This window comes from Equus quagga, chromosome 2 (assembly GCF_021613505.1).
Source record: "Equus quagga isolate Etosha38 chromosome 2, UCLA_HA_Equagga_1.0, whole genome shotgun sequence".
In the NCBI taxonomy this organism is placed as follows: domain Eukaryota; kingdom Metazoa; phylum Chordata; class Mammalia; order Perissodactyla; family Equidae; genus Equus; species Equus quagga.
The window spans coordinates 147,416,397-147,443,865 of record NC_060268.1 but is presented as its reverse complement, the minus strand read 5'-3'; the positions used below and the strand labels follow the sequence as shown (position 1 = coordinate 147,443,865).

The 27,469-nt window shown below is 40.3% G+C and overlaps 1 protein-coding gene across 1 annotated transcript; it reads right to left on the bottom strand.

Moving 5' to 3' along the window:
• Positions 1 to 1,134: 1,134 nt before the first annotated feature.
• RPP30 (ribonuclease P/MRP subunit p30) lies at positions 1,135 to 27,408 on the bottom strand. The gene is made up of 11 exons (XM_046654922.1): positions 27,322 to 27,408; positions 25,759 to 25,814; positions 25,134 to 25,190; positions 24,649 to 24,723; positions 21,891 to 21,962; positions 15,907 to 15,996; positions 7,009 to 7,125; positions 6,435 to 6,464; positions 6,002 to 6,039; positions 5,529 to 5,608; positions 1,135 to 2,466 (listed from the first exon to the last, which is right to left on the bottom strand). Exons 1-11 carry the CDS (start codon positions 27,401 to 27,403, stop codon positions 2,357 to 2,359), a joined length of 807 nt encoding a protein of 268 aa, XP_046510878.1. The 5' UTR covers positions 27,404 to 27,408; the 3' UTR covers positions 1,135 to 2,356.
• Positions 27,409 to 27,469: the final 61 nt, after the last annotated feature.

Here is a 27,469-nt window from a genome sequence, read left to right as displayed (position 1 = left end):
GTGGGCAGAATAGTTACTGCAAGTTAAACATGTGCTCTTTAAGAAGTTCCCATCAGAGCTGACTAATCTGAGATTTCACAATTATTGTGGACACGGGCTGGCAGTGTCAGAGACACCCCTCCCACCACCAACCCCAACGAGAAAACACACCCGGTCCATGATTTTTGACCTCCAATGTAAGCTATTTTGTTCCCAGGTGTGGGGCCACATGCTAAGACCCGTAATGAGAAAACTCGATGGTCCCTGCACTGCCTTCCTGGAATAGATGAATATCAAATAATCACAGGAAAAAATTTATAGTAACAATCTGTGGCAAGTACTACGAAATAAAAAATACAGAGTGCTGTGAGAGTCTAAGATGTGGAGGCACATCATTTGATGGAGGGGTCGGGATTTCTAGAGTCTTCTCTGAGGTGGTGACCTTTCAGTGGAGTCTGAAGGAGAAACGAGTTATTCAAGCACAGTGTTCCAGGCAGCAGAGAGAACAGAGGAAAGGGCGAGGTTATGGGAAGAGTCCGGCACTTTAGGAAATGCATGAATGCTGATGTGAAACACTAGCACTGGCAGCCACCCTTCCCTCCCTGAATACCCTTCCAGATAGGGTCACACACGTAACCTCTCAACTGTGCCTCTAACACTCTGAGACGGTGTACAGTGACAGTCCATAACCAGGTCTCCCAGTTAGCTGGTCATGGACACACACAGAGTTGTGAGAATGGTTTGAAATATTTTTGAACCTTTTCTATCTTGTCTAACAACCCGTAGAGTTCACTTTCCAGGAGCACTGGGAGCTTCATTCTCTCTGTTCTCTCCTTCCCTCCCAATCCCCTTTTGTCACCCCTCTACGTTTCCTTGAGGGTCCTGGTTGTAACCCATCAAATCCTTGAGGCTCAGGGTCCTTCCATTTCTTCCAAGTAAAGCGCCAAATGTGCATAAGCTCAGAAGCCCCTATGTTTCTAATCTGTTCCCAGCTGCTGCTTTTGAGTTTTTCAAGAAGACAGTCACATCTGCAGTAACTTTACTTCCTTCCTAATCTAACACGAAAGTCCTCAATATTCTACCTGGTGCAATTGGGGCTCATAGATACAAAGTCAGCTGGCTGAAAAGTAGACTGAGGTGGAGCATCAAAAAAAGTTGAACATACATCCCCTTAAACATTTTATTTGAGTTTAAAACATATAAATGTATGCCAATCTTTTAAAGGAGGGTCAAAGCCGGTTCTTGGGAGAATGGATCCACTGATGGGAGACCTAGTTGTCTTTCCTGAGTTCCAGTCTCTTTAAAGAAGAGAACTTACGACTCCAGTGAAGTAATCCAAGTATAGCAATTTTATGATTCTTTGTTCTATTTCTGTAAAGAATGTCATTGGGATTCTGATTGGGATTGCGTTGAATCTGTAGATTGCTTTAGGTAGTATGGACATTTTAACTATGTTTATTCTTCCAATCCATATACATGGAATGTCTTTCCATCTCTTTATGTCGTCATCAAGTACAGCATTTTTACTGGATCGCCCCTAAATCTTAGTTGTCCTGCTCACACCTCCTTTGACAGCAGTTCTTTTTAATGAGTCACCTTTTTCAAATATTTCAAAAGCATCAACTTAGTTTTCCTGGGAATTCTTTTTTTGCCCCCCATTGTTCACAAGTTTTCATAATTTTTAGTTAATTTACATGATTTTATGATGCTAAATACAATGGCATAAACAGCCCTGTGAATAAACACACACCTCAACTTCTGGTGAATCCCCGTTGGGTGAAGGCAGAGGCGAGCTGGCACTCGAGGCAGCGGCAGACTCGCGGTGTGTGGGCTCAGCAGCAGTGGCCGTCAGCTTAACAGAGGGAGTGAACGAGGCCAGTCCATCAAATCGCTCAAGCGCAAGTCAGTCAAAAATGCTTTACATATATGTGCATAGAGAGAGAGAGGGAGAGTCCTCAAAAAGAACCACTTCTTGAGTAGTAAGATTAAAAATCATAAGCCATGTATATCAAGTAAAGCAGAAAAGCACTGAGTTTTTAAATGAATACGAAACATTTTTAAAGAGTCTCCTGAAACACTGAATCATCTTATTCAATTACCCCTGCCGCTTTATCACTTCACACAAAGGATAAACTAACTAGTCTCTGTTTTTCTCTTATGGTGTATCTAAATTCATTAAGCTGGTAGTCTTTTTTTTTTTAATGCTTCCCTAGATTTTGTTTGTTATCTTAATGGCTTGACTATAAAATCATTTTTATAGACTACTGATTTCTAGCTCCAAGTGAAAAAGTCAGTCATACGAAGGTTTTCTCTCTGTTGTGGCTGATGAACTATCAAAGGGAAGAAGGGAGTGTTGACAGAGACGGGGGGATTCTTTTCAGTCCTCACACTTGGCTTTTTTGCAAGCTGGAAGAGAATCATCATCTGCTTCTGATGGCCGAGGCTTCTTCACTGTGGCAATGATTCCAAAAGCGGTTTTTCTAGTTTCTATAAAACAAAAGGGAAACCATAGTGCTTGAAGACATGATTTAAAAAGAGGTGGTTTAACAAGTTTCACCATGTTACTTTGACTGACAGCACTAGTAAATGATAAAACCATAATGAACTGCTACATGTGCTGATGCCATTTACTGTTAGTACCTTCCCCCCACCCCCAACATATACAAATATCGGTATATTACTAACATCTAATTCATTCCAAATGGATTACCTCAAGGGTAAAATTGTGGGGCAGGTTATGTCTATGGTCTGTCTGTGGCATCTTATATAGCATAAGACGTTGGTGCAGCAGATGCTTTAAGTATGGTAGAAAGACAGATGAATAAGACAGCGAGGACAAGAGTCAACTGCATTGCTCCCATGGTGGGGCGTGTGCTCACTTTATTTTATAGCACGTACCATATCTGCGTCCTTCACTAGATCAATGTACCTCTGAAGAATCAATTGTATTGTACTGCCAACACCCAGCAATGCCTGGTTATGTAACCACTGTTCAACGAATACTTGTTGAGTGAATGAAGAGAATCAAACTCACATGTTTATTGATCTCATGTGTTAGTGATGACAACGGACAAAGAAGAATGGGAATTATTAGATGTTTAGGTCAGGTTGGCAGCAGAGTTCAATTTAAATTTAGCTAACTTCTGCTAAATATCTACTAATGGGCCAGGCATTGTGTCACCTCTGGAGGGTATAAAGATGCCTAACACAGTGCTGCTTCCTACCACACACCGAGATAAGTGCATTCAGGGCAAGTACAATAGGAATGGCGGCACCCGCAAGAAAGAACTGCCTGGATGAATCAAGAAAGGTATCATAAAGAGGTGACACGGGAATAGGAAAGGAATACTTTCTTCCCCATTTTTTTCTTCTTTTCTCTTCTTTCCATCTCAGAAATGTTCTATTTTTTCTCACATGAACTTCTTAATCTAAACTGACAGACTATAAACAACTGAAAAACAAGACTTTTATAGTTATCAGATAAAGTAACCCAAGTGGGAGTCTTTTAGAAACAAATTTATTTTTTGTAATAGCAAGAAGCTGCAATGTGTATAGGGCTAAGTGTCCTCACATTAGCATTTCCTTTAATCACCCTGCCAAGGACATTCCACAACTACTTCTACAGGAATTATTTCTGAGTACGCTGTTTTGCTCTAGAGGAATTAAGGGGCAGTGTCCCCAGCAGGTCCATCTTAGTCCAAAGGCTGAGTGGACACCAAGCTCATCAATCACAGGCTGAAGCCTCTGGCCTTGAACCTCATTCCTCTGCCCCTTCTCCACAACCTTAGAAGTGCTACCACTGAACCCCACAGGCTCCATCTGATCGTGAGTCCCTGCGGCAAGCCTTCCAATGTCGAATGCCAGCGACTACATGTCCCAAGTCTTCTGTTTTCCAGGTATCCATTCCTGTACTGCTTTCACAATTCCTTTCATAAGGTTTCTAGATTCTTTAAGAACCTCTTAACCGTCTTCTGGTAGTGCTCCAGTGCACGTACGTCCTTCTTAAACGTGGCGCTCAGGATGACAGAGGTGCCAGCTGGAACTGCATCAGTGCAGAGGGTAGTAAGGGGACTGAATCCCCTTGCTTCAGAATCCTGTATTTCTTCTAAGGTAACCTTAGACTGAACTAGCAATCTTAGGAACATACCACACTACTGTCTCATACCAATCCCAATGTCAACTAAAACCAGGGTAACTATAATTTATCCTCTAGATGTGTTAATTCTACAGGGACAGCAGGTACAAACTAGGTCTGTCCTGGACACACTAGGGTGAACGGTACTGCTACTAAAGTCCACAAAGTCTTCCTTTCATTTAGCTTTATGTATATCATATGTTGAACAGTTGAGTTTTTTGAAGTCAAATTCAGAACTTCCTATTTTGCCCTATTAACATGTTTTTACACTTCCCTTTCATGTTTTAGAACACCAATTGTTATCCAAAATCTTGATGATTGCTTACGTTCATTTAAAATAGACAACAATTCTGGCAGAACTAACCAAGTGTGAGTCAACAGTTCCCTAAGTTCAAGGCAATCTTGGTGAAGTCCTCGTTACTACGGTCATTCCCAGAGCTTACGTGATGGCTACACAACACAACGATGCCAAACTAAAAACGTTGAAAACAAAAGGAAAATCATCTAATTCACAGTAAGTCAATACAGTCACCAGTTCTCCCAAGTGGAAATCAGACCATTAAAATCTAGACACAACACACAAGCCCTCAATAACCTAACCATTCTATGCCAAATAACCAAATCGATATGTAGCCACCTACACTGGTTTGAAATTGATCAGGGTGATATCAAGTAAACTGCTTCCTGACCACTGCTACTAGTCCTAAACATTACAAAGAGAATGAAGATAAAACAGCAGATCGAAAGTGTAAGTTTTTTTCTTTTAACAAAATCTCACTTTCATTCCCCAAAGTCTCAGCACATCAAATACTTCTAGTCCAATTTTTATCATCTGATGAATAAAAAACTCAGTGGTCCAGTAGGTGGAATTAAGATGAGGAGGTAGATATGTATAAACGAGATGTGAGTAAACACATAGTCTGCACATACTTGAACATGTAAACAAAAAAGGAGCAAAGAATCATAAGTTGTAATAAATGTGAAAAGTCACAATTTGAGTTTGTTAGCTGGGTTTTAAAAAATGTATTTGCTGTTTTTGTGTTCCTAATAAATGGCTTACCATATGTTAACATTTCAGTTCTCTAAAACTGATTCTCAGCAGGGAAAGCGTACCCCTCTGGAGAGGGAGGAGAAAGGGGGATTAGAAGCCTATCAAAAAATGGAGGCAGGGACACATATGCAGAGCTTGAAAGACTGCATTCAATACTCATTTCTGTAATGCAAACTGTATTCATTCCACAAACTACAGGGTGAAAAAGCATTGATGGGTATGGTTAAAACAGGCTGAGAGGAGATGACCCTAAGGGAACTCTGCCGGGCAGGATAAAACAAGCAGATACCGCTCAAATGTTTGATAACCATGATTGGCTTCTAACAGGACCATTGGGTGTTTTTATTGGAAGAACTTGCTCACCTCCATGGAGAACTGCTGCTCGGCAGTTGGTGGACACCGCAGCCTTGGCATCACTTTCAGACAGCCCAAACAGCAAGCCTCTGGCGGGATCATTAAAGATTTCAACCCAGAGTCAGCCAAGGACACAAGACTAACAAAAATATAAGTGAAAAGGCCAGCTCACCTGGTCATACAGAGAGAGCTGCTTCACCTCTCCACGAGGTCTTAGCCCAAAGGGAACGCATCTGAGAAGAGGCTCCTCTAACTCTAAGCTTTTCTACGGAGTCCCTCCTCCACCTTTTCCCACCTCACCCTTCATCCAGAAAACAAAGGATGAAGCTCTCTACAACCTGATGTAATTTGTTTTTGAAGCTATTAGTTGGAAAACTTACAGTAAAAGGTTGAGAAAAATATCTTGTTCAAGTATAATATCATATCAAATTCAAAATTTCCTAAAAAAAAATTTCGGTACCTTCTTACTCAGAAAAGGATACAAGTTTGCCACGTCATATGGGCCTCTTATTTCTAAAGGCTAAAATAAAATGAACAAAATACAGACATGAGAGAAGTTATTCATAACATTTCAATGACTTCATCTGCAGTAAATTAATAGCATGCTTAAGTAACCAAAAATAAGGAAGTCAATTGCATAAATTTTAGTCCTTATAATTTTGATGAGTTTCTTAAGTTTTTGAAAATATAAAAGATCCTTGAAAATCATTTTGTAACAATATAAAGAGAAAACTATTGATATAAACAAAACTTGAAGCCCAAAAGGAACTGGGATATATTTTATTCTTCAGCAATTACAATAAGCAAATGTTGTTAAAAATGAAAACATACAATAAACATTCATTATATTACTATTTTAATTTCTCCCCTAGAAAGTTTTCCAAGTTTTAACAAGGTACTTAATGCCAGACTTACCCTTTCTGCAGCACTAGATATAATTACATTCTACAAAATAGAAAGTGATCACTATTAATCTTAGATAAATGTAAGAAAATTCAGAGTCTTATAATACAATAACCAGTAATAATATTTTAATATTTAAGGCTCTATAAATACCAACTTCTTTTAAAGATAAGGTAAATAATTAAAATGAAAGAATGAAAGAACTCACATCAAACTAAAAGCAGCCTATAATAAGAAATAGAATAGGCCTTCTCAATAGATGTTAGAAAAGATGAATTAGTTTTAAAAACTAGTTGAAAAGGTCATATAACCTTAATTCAACTCACTGATGACCAACAGTTGTTATCTAGACTATTCTTTTCACAGTGGGTAAACTGCACATGCCTTACTGAAAGACGAAGGCTTTCAATACATCTTTTGCCCCCTCGCATTATTCTTTCCCTTAAAACTTGCCGAGCGCATTGACATGGGAGAATTTGTTCTTGTGCCTTTCTACTTTAAGGAAAATGAATCAGTTTGTTAATTCTAGTGTATTAATAATAACACACTGCTAGATTTGAAAAAATCCTAAATTTACAGAACTTACCTTTCCTTTGCAGATCTGCATCAAATTGAGGGCATTGGAAATTGTATACCTTCTCATTGTGGAGTCTTTGATAGCGGGGCTATAGACAAGTTCAAAGCTCACGCCTCGGTCAATGGCCTTCATGAGAAGTAAAGAAAATAAAAACATCAAGGATAAACACACACTGTCCTACTACTTTATTTTCACTAAGGCTCCTCCTCGCTTCCTACCACCCACCTCCTGCATGTCAAGGTATAGCCTTAAACAAAGGCAGATTTACGCCCGAATGGCACCATCCACAGGAGAAGAAAACAGATCTGTGGCTCTATTTGATCAACAGAGTTTATCTTAGCTGTGGGGAAGCTGACTTTGTACAAACAGAAATCATGAAGAGGCTAAGGAGAGCAAAATCCCAGTTGGGGGGCAGAGGGCTTTTACTTCATGAACTAGCAAAAGGAAACCGGAGATGTGCTCCCTGCACTTAGGGTAAACTGCTTGCAAACTGTAATCTAAGTAATTCGATCCAAGAATGAAGAGACAAAGAAATGAAGAGCTGAAAAGTGTCCAAGGGACAGGGGTGGGAAGGCCTCTCCAGTCATTTATGATGCACATGTTGAATGAAGGAATACGAACAGCCACGTTGAGTGCCACGTGCCAGGCACTGTGCTGAGAGTCCTATGTACATATTTAAACTTCATAATACCTTTATAAGGCATTGTGGGAGAGACTGCCAATCGCCCCCAATATCTGTTGTCCCCTTTTTCTTTACTAATGGACACCCTGATTTTTAGCTGGACTCACGGATGCCCAGCAAAAAAGAAGAGGCCTGGGCCCTCGACGATTCTGTTCAGCTCACCAGACAAGCTTGGTCTTTTACATGAGAAAAAGAAATTTGCTTATTCAAGGCATTCTTAATAAGTAGGCAACCACAGGTAAGAAAACAGCCTGAAACGGGTGGAAATGGGATTGAAATCCATCACTACATTATGCAGCTTCCTTGAGGAGCAACTCAGTATCTTCACTCATTCACCACAGAATTGTGTTAAGACACCTTTGTGTGGGAACAGTGAGCAAAAGCTGACCTCCCTTCTAAGAGCTTACAGTTAGCAGGGGAGACTATCAAATAATTACACAGAAATACAAAGCTTCAACTGTGATAAGCGCCATCAAGGAGAAGTTTAGGAGTGGGTGAGGAAGGAACTTAGCAGTAAATAGTAGAGGGAGGAGTATGTGGAAAGGCCCTGGGGTAGGAGGGAGCACAGCAGCAAGTAGAGAAGGTCACCAGCTGGGGAGGGGAGAATGAGGGGGCCCCTGTGGTGGGAGTGGAGGCTAAGGAGGATGGGACGGCCCAACCATCTACTGCAGTGCAGGTCTAGAACTGGAGACAGGATGAATCTTAACGGCAATAAGAAGCATCAGGAGGATTTTAGCATGAAGGTGATAACCAGACTGTAATGGCAAAGCCCCCCAGTTGCAGTGTCTTTTGAATGAAAGGAGGGAAGGCAGTCCAGTCCAAGTCTGTGCCTGGCAGATAAAGTTCTACTGCGCAGTGGACGAGTCGGAACTGGTCCAGCTGTGGCTGCTGGAGGTCTACTCCCGAGCATTTACAGGAAATAGAAAAACCCGTCCCGTTCCAGAACTGGTAGCCCACCTCGATTTAATTCAGGAGTACCTGGCAGGCTCCTTCTACTTTCCCTTCCTGAGCACAGATTTCCTTTTTTCCATTCCCCAATCTTCCCTTTCCTTAACTTTTCCTTCTGCTTTGAGGCTCCCAGGTTTTATTTTAGATTTTCCTACATATCTGATATTTGTTTAGTTAGAATTTACATTCTAATTTCCACATTGCAACCATACCCTCTCCCCTTTTCTGACAACTTTTTCCCACCTCTAATTCTTGTGTTATTTCTGGGAATGATGTCTGTTATGATATTCTTTGTGCCACAGTTAAATGTGCGCCTCATTCTCCCTGCCCAGCTTGTATACTTCTTGAGAACTGGCATCATGATACTTCTTGGTAACACACAGCTGCATTTCTACAAAAAGTGTTTATGATGTTTATATTCCGAGTGAATAAATAGCAGCTTATGGAAAGGAGGTCATTGATAATGCTGTTCACTACAGATTATCCATCATAAAAGGAAGCAGGATGAACTTGGGTAATGGAAATTCAGATAAACCAAAACACCTCCTTTAGCCATATTCTCAACTACTCCTCTGGCTATTTCTCTTACCAAAACTACTAATTAGCCAGAGGCTGACTTGTATGTCTTGTCTTCATCCTTCTTGTTGCTGAACTAAAACACAGGCAGTAGAATGGAGAAGAGGGGAAATAAAAGATGTGGATGATACACAGAACTGGGCGATCAGGTCTCAAAGTATTTCTAACGGAAATTTAAAATTTTCGCTTCCTCTGGGGACCAGATCAAAGTAAAAGCTCCTTTTCGGGGGGAGGGTGGGGAGAAAAAAATAACGTAATTATCAGTTTATTCTTTAAGAAAAAAGACCTGATTTTGATCTTAGTACATTAATCAAGTTCACTTTTAAATAGCTAAGAAAACTCTGAGACAGAGAAATAAAAGATGATGTGCTATTGAAAGTTGTGAAGAGTTTCTTCAAAACACCTTATTTGAAATTTTTAGATAGATAAAATACAGGTTCATTACCTGGGCTCCTGTTCTAAGACCACGTTAATGTAAATTGCCTTAAGCTCATCAAATGATTGTTCATAACAGCCTCTTCATAAAGAATGACAGCACCTGCCTGATTGGCCTTTGTTCGCATCTCTGACCAAAGGTTCTGGAATAGGCAGATGATCAGATTTCTTTACTCAGGAGAAATAACAGTCATACTGACGCTACAAACCAAGGGCAAGTGTGTGATACTTGAATCAAGAGATACTGGTGATAAAATTCCAAGAACTTAGCAAAGCTTAAGAAAAGAGAAAGGAAACAGGGAGTTGATTACTGGGACAATACATAGATTCCCTGTTAATTTGATAAAAATTAGCTCTTTACTGAATTCAAAAGGATGATCACTTTTGGTCTATCTGTCTTTAAGATAGGTAAACTTGTTCACGTGATTCACAAATCAAAGTAAAATAAGAAAGCAATACGGAGTCTTATTTCTATCTCTGCTCCCATCTGCCCCATCCCTACCTCCCATAATCACTCATTAACTTCTGTGTCTTCTTCTAGAGTTTCTTCACACAAATATAACCAAATATGAGTAAATATTATTTTTCCTCTTTCTTACTTAGAAGGTAGCTACGTTCTTGTTCTGACTTGAAGGGGCTTCCATGTCAGCTCCCAACTTCCACATTCTGTTTTATAGCTGCATAGTATTCCATTGTAGAGGTATGGCACGTATTTAACCAAGTCTCTACTGATAGACTTTGGGTTGTTTCACTCTTTCTGTAGAATAAACACTAAAGTGGGATTGCTGGGTATTACAGGTTGAATTGTGTCTCCCCATAAAACTTATGTTGAAGTCCTAACCTTTAGTACTTCAGAATGTGACCTTATTTGGAAAGAGGGTCACTGCAGGTGTAATTAGTTAAGATGAGGTCATACTGGAACAGTGTGGGTGCCTAATCCAATACGGTCCTTCTAAGACAACGGCCACGCAAAGACAGCGAGACACACGGGAAGAACACATTGGGAAGACAAAGGCCGAGACTGGAGTTATGCAGCTGCAGGCCAAGATCGCCAAAGACTGCCAGCAAACCACCAAAAGCTAAAAAGAGGCAAAGAAGGATTCCCCTACAGATTGCAGAGGAAGCAAGATCCTGATGACACCTTGCTTTCAGACTTCCGGCCTCCAGAACTGTGAGACAGTAAATTTCTGTTGTTTTAAGCCACCCAGTTCACGGTACTTCGTTAGGGCAGCCCCAGGAAAGTAGCATCCTAGGTCAGAGGGTAAAGCGTTTGTAATTTTGATAGCTGTTGCCAGTTACCCACTCCCCTATACGGACTGTTCCAATTTACACTGTTACAAGCAATGTATGAGAATGCCTGCTTTCCCATAGCCGTACAATAGAGGGTATCATCAAACTTCTGGGTTTGTGTCAATCAGACAGGTGATTTTAAAGTGAATTTCTCTTATCATCATGTGAAGCAGCTTTCATCTTCAAGAGCTATCTCTATTTCCTTTCTTGTGAAATGTCTTTTTCCTATTCTTAATCTATTTATCAGGACTGTTCAGCTTTCTTTTTTAACTTCTCAATTTCTAGGAGCTCTTTATATATTAAGGAGATTCAGCCTTTTGTCTATGAGATGAGTGAATATATTTCCGCCAGTCTGTCATTAGTCTTTCACCTTTGTTTCTGATGTTCTTTTACCACACGGATATTTTTGATACTGGCAAGTTTGCTGGCACTGGTCCAAGCACTGAATCAATAAAGTACTTAACACATTTAAGTTCATAATATGTGTGATGAAAAATAAAGTTTATGGAGCACTCACACCCAACTCAAGTACAGATAGCATGATTCCTGGAACCACCTCACTACTTCAGACACTGTTTACTGGACATCTCTCAGTGGGGACTGATTAGACCACGAGGATAGAAACGGATTAGGGTTAAAGGAAGTGGTGAGGGGAAAACATCAGAAAGAGAGTAAAGCAGACCATCAGTGAAAATAACTCAATAAACTTTCAGTCATTGTGGAATGGCAATAACATTGAAAAAAATCAAAGAGAAGGTAAAGATATGTACTGCTTAAAAAAATTCTTCTCAAAACCTCAATTCATAAAGATCACCTTTTTTTGTTTGGTTGGTTGGTTCCTTTTTGGTGAGGAAGATTAACAACAGATGTTAGCTCAAGGCCAATGTTCCTCTTTTCGCTTCAGGAAGATTGTCATTGAGCTAACATCTGAAGATCACGTTTTAAAATATGAAATTATTCTGTGCTTAACAGAGTTCCGCTGTAAAGTAACTTTAAATAGCATTATCCACTGGGAAATGACAGCGGATTCAGAAGCAAAGATTGAGTACAAATCCCAAGTCAACCCTTGAGAGAAGAGTATCTGTGTGAGCCACAAACTACGTGGGTCTCAATTCCGTTACCTACATAATGGAGATAATTCACATCTACCCCACCCTAAGGCTGCTGGGCTAGAGCAGGTATGAAAGTGTTTACAGTATAAAACGCCAAATAATTAGAAGCCATTTAATTATCCAAGAGGAGTTGAATTCAATCTTTCTGAAACCCAATTAGCACATGATACAGTTGTGATTCCACAAGTTACTTAGACTCCAGAAGAGGTCTGAGGAGACTGTGGAGGGAATTACCTAAAGGAAATCAGGGTGCCCTACGCATGTGGTGAAGATAACAGAAAGGATGAGAGCCCGAAGGTACGCAAATGGAGCGCTTTGGGATGTCCCAGCTCCTGTGCCCTCCTGAATAATCCCGACCTTCTTTTCTTTTTAACTTTACTGAGGAATAATTGACCATTACAATTGTATATATTTAGAGTGTACCATGTGATGATTTGATACACATATACACTGTGGAATGATTTCCAAGATCAAGATAATTCACACATCCACACATCTATCACCTCACACAGTTAACTTCTCTTTTTTTTTTTTTTTGGTAAGAACACTTAGGATCTGCTCTCAATAACTTTCAAGTTTACAATACTGTATTATTAACTATAGTCATCCATGCTGTACATTAGATCCTCAGAACTTCTAAGCAAAAATTTGTACCCTTTAATCCTAACCTTCTGAGTGGAAATTCTCACATAGCTTATGGCCTCTAGGTAAAAGACTAATGAATGCAACGTCTTAATGCCCCAGCTTTTCACCACCACAAAAGAAAAGGGTATCCAAATCCAAATTAAGATCTGTGCCCAAGAGAGGGATCCTTATAAAGTCAACCTATCAACTTTTCATGGCCAAAGACAAGTTTATTCTCAAGGCCAAAGGAACACACAAGGGCCCAGACATAAGACGGAACTGCCACCCACATTCACTGCATATTCTATACTCTCATGATGAATATATTTCCATATTTTAATGTAAATATACAGCTTCATATCCAGAATAGATAGTATTAGATACAAATAATACATACATACTCATACAACTACTATTATTTACCCTGAACAACAAGCTGGACACCTTTCCTTGTATGTTTCCAGCTTTCTCTCTCAAGTGAAAATTACGTGCATAAATTAACAGGGACTTAGATTCGGCTTCCTGACCAATTCACACCACAGCCTACTTCTACACTAGATGAAGACTAAAAATAATCTTGCACAGCCTTTCCCTCCACTCCATCATCTAGTTTTTATTAAACAACATATGTAAAATGTTCACAGCAGATTTTTTAAAAAGCAGACGCTGTGTTAAATACTGCATATCCCTCTCACTTGTCAAATTTTTACTTTTCAGAATCCTTAAATTGAAAAATGTGGGAATTAAGCCAAACATAGCCATCAAACAGCAGCAGCTTTTCTGACCTCACAGATGGAACCAGAGGGTGGGATGTCCTACCACTGCCGTCTCCAGCACCCTTCTCCTCATGCCGCCCCAGCACCCCACCTCCTTCACCTCACTGTGTCTGCTTCCTGCCGAACGCTGACAACCAGCTAAAGGATTAACCACAGGCAGAATTTGACTGTGTGCCCCAGGCTGTACCTTGATATGCTAAGTTAGATATACACTCATTCAACTGACAAATTTTAGGGAGGACCAATTATAGGCAAGATATTGTGGTAACTGAAAAAGGCCCATGACACAGTTGGTGCTCTTGACAAGCTCTCAGTCTGGGTTGAATAGTCAGGCATGATCATAAGAAACCAATTGAAAGCCCTCACCAAAACAGCCATTGGGAAGCTTACCACTGCTGTGGGACACGAGGAATTGTGTGCTGTGCACTACTGTCCATTCCATGGACTTGGCTTAGCATCACATGATACTATCTCCTCCCAACCAAGGACACAGCATCATACGTGGGTTTACTCAGGCAAAGCTGTCTAGAAAATGGCCTTCCTAGTTCATTAAGGTGAAGAGAAAGGTAAAAAAGTTTTAAGTTTAATGGCAATTTATACAGTGGCTGCACTGCTTAACTCCAGGGGGCACCTTTTCCAGAGAAACTGGATTGGCAGTTTGAAGCTGGCAAAGCCTGGCGAACTTCTAGAGACAAAGATTGCTACCTCTGGAGAGGAACAATATGTGAGGCCGACAAGAGTGCCATCACCTTGGGGGCCGTATTAGTTTGTGCCTTTTGTTTTTTGGTGAGGAAGACTAGCCCTGAGCTAACATCTATTGCCAATCTTTCTCTTTTTGCTTGAGGAAGATTGTTGCTGAGCTAACATCTGTGGCAATCTTCCTCTATTTTGTATGTGGGATGCCACCACTGCATGGTGGGATGAGCAGCGCATAGGTCTGTGTCCAGGATCCGAACCTGCAAACCCCGGGCTGCTGAAGTGGAGTGTGCAAACTTAACCACTACGCCACCAGGGCAGCCCCAGTTTGTGCCTTTTATCACAGGTAGCTAGGGCACATCAGAGATCTCATCTGATAGGGAATCAACTAGAACTGTCCTAACCTGGTGAGTGAAGAGGTGAATGGCTTCTTGCTAGCTTTCATTTTACCACATTTGATAAGTGGGCTGTTAAACAACATATACATCTCCAACTCTAAAAGGTGATAATTCAGGGTTTTTGAAGTGTTTACTTATAAATTTATAAGTACTGGCAAGACCACAGGGAAATGATGATTTCAGCTTAACCAATATTGCTGCGTGTTTAGTAGTACTCTCAATATTTATTAGAAAAGACCTGTTACATAGTCTTCCCATTAAATATAGATGACTTTAAAATTGTGAGTACTTTTCAAGTACAGTTTTAGTAGCATATTTTTAGGGGGTAGAACATAAGCCAACTTAAATTTTTCCACACTGGATTCCATTTTTCCACACCATATAGATCAATTTTCTCCTCTCCCCGCCCCCATTCTCAGCATCAAGCCAATTCCTTAGCACCAAAGACAGGGGAACAAAAATTGAGGAAGTTGTGATTCTACAGAGACAAAAGAATAGGGGAGCTATCTATCTTGAGAAAATACATCCATTTTTAATTTTCCAATTCTGACAGGATCGTTTATAATCTGAGCTGTTAACCCCTTTTTCTCCTTCAACAGTAGTTTTTGAGAGTGGCAAACAGCTTTGGAAACCACTATCCTAAAATAGCACCCTACCCCTTCCTAGGACCTGGCTGCCAAAGCAAACAGTTGACAGGCGTGCTGACCTTACAGCTACTGGTGTGAAATAGCATCACCTTTATCATGTAATAAGACTTACAGGAAGGCATGACAGAGGGAAGATGAAGGGTAAGAGAAAACAAGAGAAATGATGTAGCAAGGTAAGGAGAAAAATGGTATAGCAGAGGAAGGAATAAAAGATCCCCTGAATATACGACCACCCTCCTAGGTTATTATAAAAGCAACCCTGGGCTTTCGGGTGAACTAGCGTCTTCCAGGCAGATTGTAATTTTGCATGGACCACGCCCACTGTGCTTCCATGCCCTGCTCCCACCTGCACCCCTCCCGCCCGTTTGCTGGCACCTCAGGAACCCTCCAGATATTTTTTCCCTACTCCTTCTTGACTGCTCTGTCCCCTTAATGTTCAATGTTCAGGCTATTAGTGTCCGTCACTCTTAAGAAATGTCCTTCATAAATTTTGGTTCCTAAGGCCTTTCAAAAATCTTGATGATTTACTGGATATTTTTATTTTAAGCTTTCTTTCTACCTTTAGTCAGCTTACCAAAAAAGGCCTCCTTCTAAACTGCCTTCTATTTATTACCCAGCCTTTGTTTTTTCCCTCTAAGAACACTGGTTTCTTCTGCTCCTTTTCCAGTTTGTTAATGCAAGTTTCTACAGATTCATGTATAAAATGGAAAGTGTAACACTTACCACATTAATCGGGGGTCTTCTGAAGTAAAATGGTAGTTTTTCTGTTACAGTTATGCAGACTAAATCCACATCTAAATGTGTACAAGCAACCTGTCAAGAAGAAAAAAACAGGTAAAGCCAAAAGGAAAATTGGCACACATTAAGGATGGGAGATAGGATCAAACCTGATATAAAGAAATGGTTACTCCATAGGCATTATGACGGTTCTGTGTTGAAGCACATCTGTCCCTTTGCAAAGTCAATGGTCAGCCATTCCTTCTCGTTTGGTTTGACGGTTTAACTGCAATCTATCTGAAGCAGAGCAATATGTCCACAGACAGTCTCAATAGACAGGGCCTAGAGACCCTCTAACTCACGGTCTGCCACATAAAGATGGGTTACTAAGAGAAGCTCAGTTTCTGGAAGGCTACTTCAGATTGTTCCAGAAAGAGAAAACCAACTATTCTGAAATCCAAGAAAAAAAATAAGCCAAAAGGAATGTATGCATGATCCATTTATTTCACAAATTATTTCTGCGCCAGGCCTGCGGCTCCTATCAGTCTACAGAGTGGCTGAAGACACACTAACATGGCACTAGCAATGGCAGTTTGTTCAAATGCTAACAGAAACAAATAGTCTACAGAAATGGTTAAAGCAGAGCTGTTACGAATCAAATGATACTGAATGCATTTTTGCCAACTTTTAATTTCCCTTTCCTTTGCTCTAATTTTTGCTACTACTTGTTGATCAATACTCTACATTTACTTCCAAAAGAGATTTGAAACTGCTTACAAAAAAATACATACAAGATAAAATGAACAGATAAGGAAATCAGGATAAACAGAAAATAAGGGCAGGAAAATAAAATACAGCTGGGGAAAGGTTCCGAGCCGAGGAGTACAAGCCAAAGAGGCTGCCAGAAGAGGGAGCTCTGGCTCTAACTTCACCACTATGCGATTACAGTGATAAAAAGAACTGGCTGTTTTGCACTGTATTTAAAACAAGCCTAAGTGACAAGGCTGGTGTATGCAACCTTGAAGAACAAATTCAAACTGCCAGGATGGCTATGCTGGCAAACCAGCCTCAGACGCATGGACCCAGGGAAAGGGCGGAGTAAGGAAAAGGGGTAGAGAAGGAGTAATAATGTCCTGTAGGATCCGCTCAACCTTCAAAAGTGACAGGAATGTCACATCTTGCTCTTTCTCTTCAGAATCCCCACTTGAGTCCTAGCCCACCCCAGGGCTTTAGGAAGCAAGTAGTGATCAAAGGTTCCCTGGCTTAAGGCAGACAGTCCTAGTAACTCATGAAGCCCAGGCAGTGAGCTGTTTTGGCAGAAACTGGCTCATAAAGAATCTGCTCCGTGCTAACTGCTACAGCTGTCCAACTCATACAAGAGTCACCGAAAATTTGATAAGAATGGACGAAGAAAACCCCTGAATAGTAGATAAAACGAGTTCAGCTTCTGTTCACCATTTTTAAACTATCAGAATGGCAAAGATCAAGAAGTCCAGTAATACACGGCTGACACGAGAATGAATAAACAAGCACTCACAGGGTCTTCAAATCAGTACAGGGTCTTGAAAAGCAATTTAGCAATCAAAATTTTAGATGCTTACATCAGCAATGTCACTTATAGGAATGTACAAACGCTCAAAAATATTAGTGCAAGGATAGTCACTGCAACACCAATTGCAAAAGACTAGACACAATTAAACATCCCTCAATTTTACGTGAATAAATTATGATTCCTTTATACAAAAGAAAATGCTGACTCTTTAAAGGGAATAAGGTACATCTCTAATTGATATTATGGAACCACCTCAAGATACACTGTTAGGTGGAAAAGGCACAGTGTTAGGTAGGAAGGGAGGAAGAGGACAATGACGGAAGGAAGGACTAGGTAAATGCTATTTCCGAAAAGAGACCCAAGAACTGTTTGTAGTGGCTGCCAATGGAGAAAAGGGAGAGGGAGTCTTAGGTGGAAGATGTACTTTTCAATGCATATCCCTTGGTATTGTTTGCATTTATTATCACGAACATAAATTTTTCATTAAAAAAAGTTGATTCATTTTTTAAAAAGCTGTTAAACATTCTTCTCCAGAGTAAAGCTAAATTAGGTTATTTTTTTACTTAAGTATTGCTTTTTTTCCCTCTCCTAAATAACGGTAATTATCCAAAATATCCCTTGTGTTGGTTTAAGTACACATACTACAATAAACTTTCAGTTACAAAGGACAGCTCCACTTGGCTCCCTCTGACACCTCAAACTTATAATGTCTCAAACCAAACTCTTTTTATTTATTTATTTATTTATTTTTTGAGGAAGATTAGCCCTGAGCTAACTGCTGCCAATCCTCCTCTTCCTGCCAAGGAGGACTGGCCCTGAGCTAACATCCATGCCCATCTTCCTCTACTTTATATGTGGGATGCCTGCCACAGCATGGCTTGCCACGCAGTGCCATGTCTGCACCCAGGATCCGAACCAGTGAACCCCGGACTGCTGAAGTTGAACGTGTGCACTTAACCGCTGCACCACCAGGCCAGCCCCCCTGCTGAACTCTTTTGTTATTAGCTTTCTATTAATCCAAATGCTCAATTCATACATTTAGATAACTATAAAATAAGAGCTAATGTTCACATTATAATGAAATATTTTCTATATCACTAAAAAAGATTAAATTTTGCCAAATAATATCTGTGGTTAAGAATCATCTTACAGTGGTTTCGGCAGGTTGTATATGAATTCCTATCAATTGTTCTCATCCTTTTTTGGTCCAAGGACTCCTACGAGGATTTAAGTAAGGCTTATTCCCAAAACTGTACATACACACACATACGTTTATTTTTGATTTTATGGAACAAATATAACAGAAGGGTAGGGGTTCAGTCTCCCCCAAATCCCCTTAATGGATGTCAGGTTAATACATCTTGGTATTTTATGATAAAACAGTATGCGAGGGAGAGCCAGGCTTACCCAGGGAAAAGAGAGATGCCCATAAACAGTACCTCTCAACCTAAAGTGTGTAAAAAAAGAATTCCCCTGAAGAATTTATTTAAAGTGCAGATTACCAGGCCCTACTCCCAGCAATAAGTTCAGCAGTAGGGCCTAATATCCTGCATTTTAACAAACATCCCCAGCAATTCTGAATCCGGTGGAGCCACACCACACTTGAGAAGCACTGACTTGAAAGGTACTCCTGCTCCTCAAGAGCCTCAGGTGCTCACAGCCTACTCCACAATACCGTTCTCCAACGCAGAAGGCATGGATTTCAGAAGCTGGATGGAAATAGAACTTCCATTTCCATTTATTTTTTTAATTCGTTCTCTTAAAACTTGTTTTGTGTGTGCATATTATTTCATAAAGCACACCGATACAATGGAACATGTAAATAATTTACAAGAAAATAAAGATACATACTGGGGATGCAGGCTCAACATTTTTTTAATTTGACAGGATACACAATCAAGGTTTGGAGACCACTGGGCTAAACAAACTGAATTCTCCTCACCCTGTCCAATCGCTTTAAATTCTAAATGGAAATAACTAACCCAGAAGCTTCTAAGTAACTGTCTCTGCCACATTCCACTGCCTCCCCCCAAACCAATAAGCCCTGGCCAATGGACTCCCCTTACAATCTTTCATCTTTGCCTTATCCCCTGGGGTAACTATGGAGAAGAAGGGTTTATTTATGAGACACCTTCCAGATACTCCAAGTGGAAAACAGTGTTATTCGCCATGGAAACAACGCTATTTAAAGTGGTTAGATTTTATATTACTAATTGTTAACATATGTGTGTACGCTTTTATGACTCATCTTAGGGACTTAACTTGGCTTTAAATATCATATCTATAGGGACACTTGTTTAAATTCTAGATAATCAACTTACAAACTAAACAAATAATACCATGCACAGAATGCAACCTGTTAAAGCAACAAACTGCTTTCATTTGACTCAATTCCAAGCCATGATATAGTTACAAAAGCTTTATGATGATAAGAAAGACATCTTTTTAAATTGATTTTCTACAGACAAAGGAGACTGATAACTTCAACTGAGTCTTAAAGAATGGGTAAGCCTGGGACAGATAAGACATTCCAACTGTAAAACATGTTTTCACATAACTTTTTCTGTATATCTGTACAGTCAATTCCAAACAAACACTTTGTGAATTATTTATAGCTTTCTTCCATCTTCCAGAATATTTCCACCCACCATCATCAAGCATGTGTTCATGCTTTCGAATTCAAACTTTTGAATAATCTGAGAAAAACAAGTATTAAGATAAATAATATAAAATCACTAGATGAAATTATAATGTATTCTAAAACCCAAAAGTCCTAACTTTACTACACACAACCTGAGATTTAGAGCAATTTATTTAACCTAAGTCTCAATTTTCTCTTCTACAAAACAGGGATAGTAATAAACATCTGTACTGATTACCCCCAGGATTGTTGTGTTAAAGGTAATAAATATGTAAAAGTCTTTGGAAGATTGTATAAATGTATGCCTCCCAGCTGTGTGATTTTTAAATATTTTGTTTGCTTCTCTAATCACTAATAAATGGCTATGGAAATGTTAAGTTGTATGCTCTTCAAAATCAATTAAAACAACACACATACAACAAAAAATTGGGTACATCACCAACTTTTAGCCTACATTATAACTGAGTTGTCATTAGTGAATAATAAAACTAAGCTGCTGTTTAACAAATTTGGAAATACCCATGGTCCTCAGGGTTTCTGCAATGAATCAAAATCCTCTGTGGGACTTGAAAAAACAGATACCCTGACTCAACCCCAAACATCCAGTGGTGGAGATCTGAACCTGCCTGATTTTAAAAAATTCCACAGGGGTCTCTAATGACTAAGAACCACTCTATCTTACCTCTTTTCCTGAGATGAAATTTTTGGGAATTACTATAATTGAGAATTTTATAAAGGCAGTCACCAAAAAAAGGGCATTCATGGATAATTTGTGCTGTTTCCCTGCATTAACATAAACAATTCAGAATTGATAGTATGCCTTGAAAACTAAATTTACCACAGGTCAGCCTCTTTAGTCAACAGCTCCATCTACTGGACAAACTTAGGGAAAATCTTCCTATAATTTTAGAACAGATTTTACTTAAAAATGAACTATGGTGCAAAATTAAAACATCAAAGACCAGTATATTTTTTTCCCTAAAATATCCCTTTTGTGTATACACTTTTGGTAGAAGGCTATTTTTCTGAACCTAGATAAAGCCAACATTCAGAACTTCCTGAAGTAGCCATACTTCATTTCATACAGTAAGACATATTCCTGAAAAACCGTTACAGTTGATTTTTTTTCTGTAATCATTTAAAATGCCCAGGTGGTGTGTCTCAAGTTGACAAAATGAGCATACATGTTAAACAACTTTCTCTCCTGAAAAGTCACAGTAATGGCAATTTTGAAAGTATAAAAGGAATTAAATTCAAAAAGGCTCTCTGAACATGAAGGGGAATAGTATCAGCAGGCTGGTTTTGAAGAATTTCTGGAAGACTAAAGGTTGACATGATCACACTGGCATATGGACCACCCCTGAGAGCATGCAAAGGAGAAAGCCGAGATGGGATTCTTTACGTCCCAGGAGAACCTTGCAACTTTCTTCCCTCACAGGCAGCAGTGAATAGTAAGGACAGAAACTGAAGTGATCTTAGAACTAGAACGACATAGACCAACATTTAACTAAGAGAAGTTTCACATGAACGAATGAATGAAGCAGAGATAAAGAAACAGAAGAAAATCTTGATGGACTTTTTCAATCTGAGCCCATCAAACATCTAGCAGGGTGAATAAAACAAAACAAAACAAACACATGCCACCTCGATACACTTGAGGAATTCCAGAACTCAAGGCATAAATGAAAAATGCTGAAAGTTTTCAGATGGGGCAAAACAGGTCATCTACAAAGGTATGACATCAGACTTCTTATATAAAATAATAAATTCTATTCTCTTTTACTATCTGTTACTTACGTGAAAAAGTTTTTCTGTCTTTGGAAAAACTGCAACAATATCATACAGCCGAACCCTTGAAGAAGTTGCTCTCTGGTAATGCAAAAAGAATGTCATCATAGAGTAACAACAACGATACACGTGGAATTCTGAGTAGTGGCCTGGCTACACTTATATTTCAATCACATAACACTTCTAATACACCAAGGACATTTCTGCTTTGCTTTGTCTGTTGGCAGAAGAGACCTTCTAAGCCCATGAGAATTTAGATGTCAACATCCATTCCACTAACCATCCTCCTTCTTTCCTACACTGTTACACTTTACCTGTGTACCAAACACCGTTTGAGATATAAAACCGCAATTAGATAGCTCTTGTTCTTACAAGCTAGTGGAGGAGCTTGCCAGACATTTACTGAGCACCTGCTGTGTGCAGGGCACTGGGGGTACAAAATCATTTAAGGCATCTGTCTGCCCTCCATGGAATTCGCCATTTTTCTGTGAGACAAGAAATACACATGACTGAGGACGATATGACTAGGTTCATAATGAGAATACTGCTAAATACAAATTAAACTACTAGACGTGCAAGAAAATACCTGAGAGTCCTAGAACAGAATGAGAGAAATATATCAGTTAAAGAGAAAGAGTTCTTGTTTTAAAAAAGAAAATCTCAAATTTATACTGTATGTGTATGTATGTGAAAAGACTACAAAACTATATATTCAAACCTACAATCTCTGAATGATGGAGTAATGTGTGATATTTCTTCTTTACCTGTCAGCACCTTCTAAATTTTTATCTCTTATTTTGTAAAAAGAAAAGCCATCATAAAAATGAGAAGAGGGCTGAAGAGAACCAGCAGCCACCATGCTGAGGTAGGTGAGTGGGCCTACTGGGTGGACCTGTGCTGACACAGGACCGGCTCCAGGTCTCAGAACAAGTCAGGATCCAGGATTCTCTGCTCTCAGCCTGCCCACTCTCACCTGGGAAGGGGACAAAAAGGGGCTACCAGGATCTTCAGGATAACAAGAGAAAACGAAAGTCTTTGTGATCTATCAAAAGGCAGCTCCATTTATGTCTATCTGGGCCTAGAGAACCAGAATGCTGCTTAGCAGCTGTATAAAACACCAAAATTTAGCTTTAGCAATGTTAATTGGTACAAGGACTCTAGCCTTTCCTTGATTACTCCTGTTCTATGACAGAGGCATCCATTCCAGCTAAAGATGAAAGAGCTCACCTTCTCAGGGGTCTTACTTTCTCTCTCCCCATCTAGGCCCTTCCCACCAGCAAGCACACTCCAGTCTCTCCCATCTCACAAACAAAATCTAGACAGCATGTTCTCATCCGCCAACCTCTCTATGCCTTCTGTTCCCCTACAGAGTCAAATTTCTCCAGCCAAGTCTGCATCACACAGTCCCTACACCTTCTCATGGCCCTACCATTTCCATGGAAATGGTGTTTGCTGAGGCAACAAATAACTTCCTTGTCAATAAATTCAAGACATTTTTTAGCCCTTCTCCTGCTTGACTGCTTAGGTATACCGATGCTGCTGACACTTCCTCATTTTTCCCTTCTCTCTCTCCACGATGTCCTTCTACTTCTCAGACAGTCCCTCCTCCGTCTCCAATCCCAGCTCATCCTCCTCTACTCCACCATTCAATGCTGAAGTCCCTCTGGACTCTGTCCCAGATCTTCTCTTTCCACATGGCACTTTGATCAGCGAGTCTCATCCATTCCCATGATTTCAATTACTCTCCACAGGGCCACCCCTTCCAAATCAGTATCTTAACTGGGATCACTCTTCTGAGGGCCACAGCTTTTTTCCCAAATGCCCATTTGACAAACTCCCCTGGAACTCTCACAATAACCTATTATGTCCCAAACATGATGCCCTCAAACATGCTTCTCTTTGATTTCCCATCTTGGGAAATGGTACCCTCATCTACCTTCCAGGCTGCCCAGGCCAGGCCAGGAAGTCATCATTCTATATCCAATCAACCATCAAATCCTGTCAATCCTCCCCAGATGCTCAAAGCCCCTCCTTAACCCCTCTGACCCATTCTCTATAATGTAAACCTCATAACTTTATTCCCTTGGTTAAAACCTTCAAGAGCTTCCAAGTGCTCACCCAGACCTGCCTCTCTAACCTCACCCCAGGTTAGCCAGCTCACTAGTCTCAGCTCTACTGCTGTTTCATTTCCCAGAACACACCATGTTTCCTTGGCTTCAAGATCTCTGCATAATCCATCCTGTCTGTGGGAACTCTCTCCCCTGCTCGGTACCTATGCAACACTTACTGATTCTTCTGGCCCCAGTCTGAACATCAACTTCCTCAGGTCAGCCCCGTGTTACACACTCCCAGAGCATCCTTTATGTACTATCTCCCACTTTTTACACCTTCCTCACATTTTTAATTACTATTTATGTAATGCTTGTCTTGCCAATTAATTTGACTATAAACTTGAAAAGTTCAAGATGTATGTCTCTTTATTAATCACAGCAATATCGTCAACACCCACTTTATGTCTGGTTCATGTGAGCTCAATGAATAACAGTGGTCAAAGGACTCTTTAATTGTGGTACCCCTACACAAGTGCCATGAGGAGAAGAGAGTTTGCTATAGTATGTGAATTCTGAGGTTAGGGGGAGCAGGCAGGTGTCACACGTGGTGGTGGTCAGGGGATGTAAGAATGGAGTGAGTTGAAAAACAACACTGTTCAACATTAGCCAATACAACTTACAAGGCCAAAAAGAGAGAAGAAAAATAATTAACTTACCAAAACGTTGCAGTGAGATGGATCCGAAACGATAATCGTCAGTCTAGTTAAAATTTTAATTGGTCTTGATTTTCCCTACAATCAAAAACATGCTATCAAAAAAGCACAAAATACAAATGATTGACTATCCTCTCTATCAGTGGAAAGTATTCATTAAAGGGTACTAGCAATAAGGGAAGTGAAGATTAGTAAAACCTGGTTTTTGTTTTCAAGGAATTTATAATACAGCTAGAGAAAAAAAAAGAATGTACATATATTAAACTACATAATGAAATAATTTAAAGGTTGTAGGACTTCAGGAAAGAAGATCATTGAAGTACTGAATCGACAGGCAGAGAACGCTTCATGGAAGAGCTGAGTTTTGATGGAAACGTGAGACTGGTCAACAGAGGAAAGGGCAGTGCAGGTAAGAGAATCACAAATATCAGTGGGCACGTTTGAATGAATGAACAGGTATTACGCTTCTGAAACAACAAAACACCTACCTGCACAATTGGCAAACTTGTAAAGAGTTCAGAAACAGCTACTGGCTTTTCAATTTCCTACAACAAACAATCAACAGTCACCCTAGACTGTACATGTCAATGGGACGAAGCCTTATGGAAAACTTAGAAGAGGTTTTCAGAAAAGATAATTAAAAAACAATAAACAGGAAAGCTAATTTCTGGTATTCAGCAACACTAAAATTTTTTTGTTTGTTTTTAAAAAGGAAGAAATCTGAAGAGTAGAGAAGCAGCTGAGTATATCAATGGATGGGAGAGACAAAAACTAGTGTTTAGACTGAAATAATCTGTAAGGTAGAGCTGTTGGTCTAAAGAGAAATAGACATATTTACTAGTATATTTAAGAGGGAAATCAATGAGTAACGAGTCTATAATAGTAAAATAAAAGGTCTAAATAATGAGATTACAGTTCAGTGAATAACAACGCACTTTTTAAAAGTTACTGAAAAATTTTATCATTAGCACAAATATGCATCAGTTCAACTGTTAACATAGGATAGGTCACAGAGCGCATTTAAGAAATATGCTCATCTGTAGCTTCCATATTACCAAGATAAACACAAATAATGATAAATTCTGGTTATTAACTTCAGGAATTGTATTTTACCTGTTTCTTTTCCTTAAATTCAACAACATGATTGATGGCAACAACTGAATAGCCCACTGAAAAGAAAAATTGAACATTCCTGTTAAATATAACAATCTCTCTTTCCTGTACACATAGGGTCATCCAACTCATGTCAGGACTAGGAGGCAGTTAGCAGAGTGGTTACAGGTCTGGGTTTTCGTGTCAGACTGCCTGCCTTCAAATCTAGATCGCCACTTACAAGTTATTTAACCTGAAGTTTCAGGTTCTTCATCTGTCAAATGGTGATAATAAGAGAACTTACCTCATATGTCTGTCATGAGAATTAAATGAAATAATACAGGTAGGATGTTTTAGAACAGTGCCTGGCACATAGTCAGGGCCTTGTGTGATCTCTGTTATGTATTGTTAGCATGATACTAAGACCGTTAACTTCATGCTTTTCCTTTCAACCATCACTCTCTTTCATGTCCTTTCTTTCACTTTCATCCCATCGAGTTTACACTTTTTCAGTGTCACTTTTATTTGCGTTCATTTCTTTTGTTTTTTACCCTTTCTACTTCCTTCAGAGGCCTTCTTCCTAAGGAGAAATGGAGCAATGACCCCCTCACACCACTGCTCATTTCCCCTTTTGAGCTGCCCACCATCAACAGACTGGGAACTCCTTGAGGCCAGGGTCTTGTTTTATCAGCCTCAACACAGCACTGTTCTAGACATTTGTACTACCTAAAATATGTCTAAATCATGACTCCTAGCTTTAAGTTACTAAACACCAATGGGGACGACAGGATATTAATAGTAAAAGATAACGCACATTAATACCAAAATAGTGATCCTCCCTCTGATCAGTTACTCCAACTTCCCTCTTTCCTTCCTCCTTCAAATATTTATTGAGCACCAATTACTTGACAGGCTCTGCAGAGAGCTCTTTATTCTTAATCCTCTCTATCCTCATGCTTTACAGTCTAATGAAAGAAGACAGCTGTCATCATTAACCCCAATAATTAAAATGGGGTCCGATCTCTCAGGGCTTTCGCTTCCCTTGGATTCAGACACGAGTAACATTCTAGCATTTGGGCCAGGCTGCTCCCCTCTAACTCGCTTAGTATGTCCTCCGCCCCAACCTACCCTCCCTCTAAATAATATTATTCCAACACTCGCATCCCCATCTCCCTCCCCGTCTTGTCTGAAGCCCCACAGTACTCCCCGTGTGTGCTGACACTGTTCTAAGAGGGAGGGAGGAGAGTCATTAAAAGCACTGGTGTAGGAGACTGTATACTCTGAAGTCCTGGCTTCCGCCAACCACCAGCTGTGCGCCCTATGCAAATCCTCTCATGGCCTCAGTTTCCCCAATTTACAGGAAAGAAGGAGCAGGACTGGGTAACAGCTCCCCAGTGTCTTCGAGTTTCCCGCGCTCGGGAAGAGGAACACCGCAGCGGGCATCAGCTTTCAGGGACATCCCAGAGACCCCAGGAGACCTGAAAGAGCCCCGGCCTTGCTGGCTCCCTCCCGAGCGTGGCCCGACTGCCTGGGGGGCAGCGAGGCTGGGCGGGCACCGCGGCCCGCGAAGCCAGGGCGACTCACGGTGAGCAGCGTTCTCCACCAGCCCGCGCAGCGCCTTCAGGTCAGAACCGGCACGCAAGTCCAAATCCGCAAACACCGCCATGCCGAAGTCACATGACACCCACGCCCGTCTGCGCAGCCGCAGGGCCCACCCCCTCAGCACTCTGGG

Bases quoted from the DNA above. Each gene is read 5' to 3' on its own strand.
- RPP30 (XM_046654922.1), bottom strand. From the start codon at position 27,403: ATGGCGGTGTTTGCGGATTTGGACTTGCGTGCCGGTTCTGACCTGAAG. The intron at 25,191-25,758 runs GTAAAATACAAT...TGTTTGTTGTAG, and splicing joins AATTTAAGGAAAAGAAACAG to GAAATTGAAAAGCCAGTAGC. The intron at 21,963-24,648 runs GTAAGTTAATTA...TTGCATTACCAG, and splicing joins CATCTCACTGCAACGTTTTG to AGAGCAACTTCTTCAAGGGT.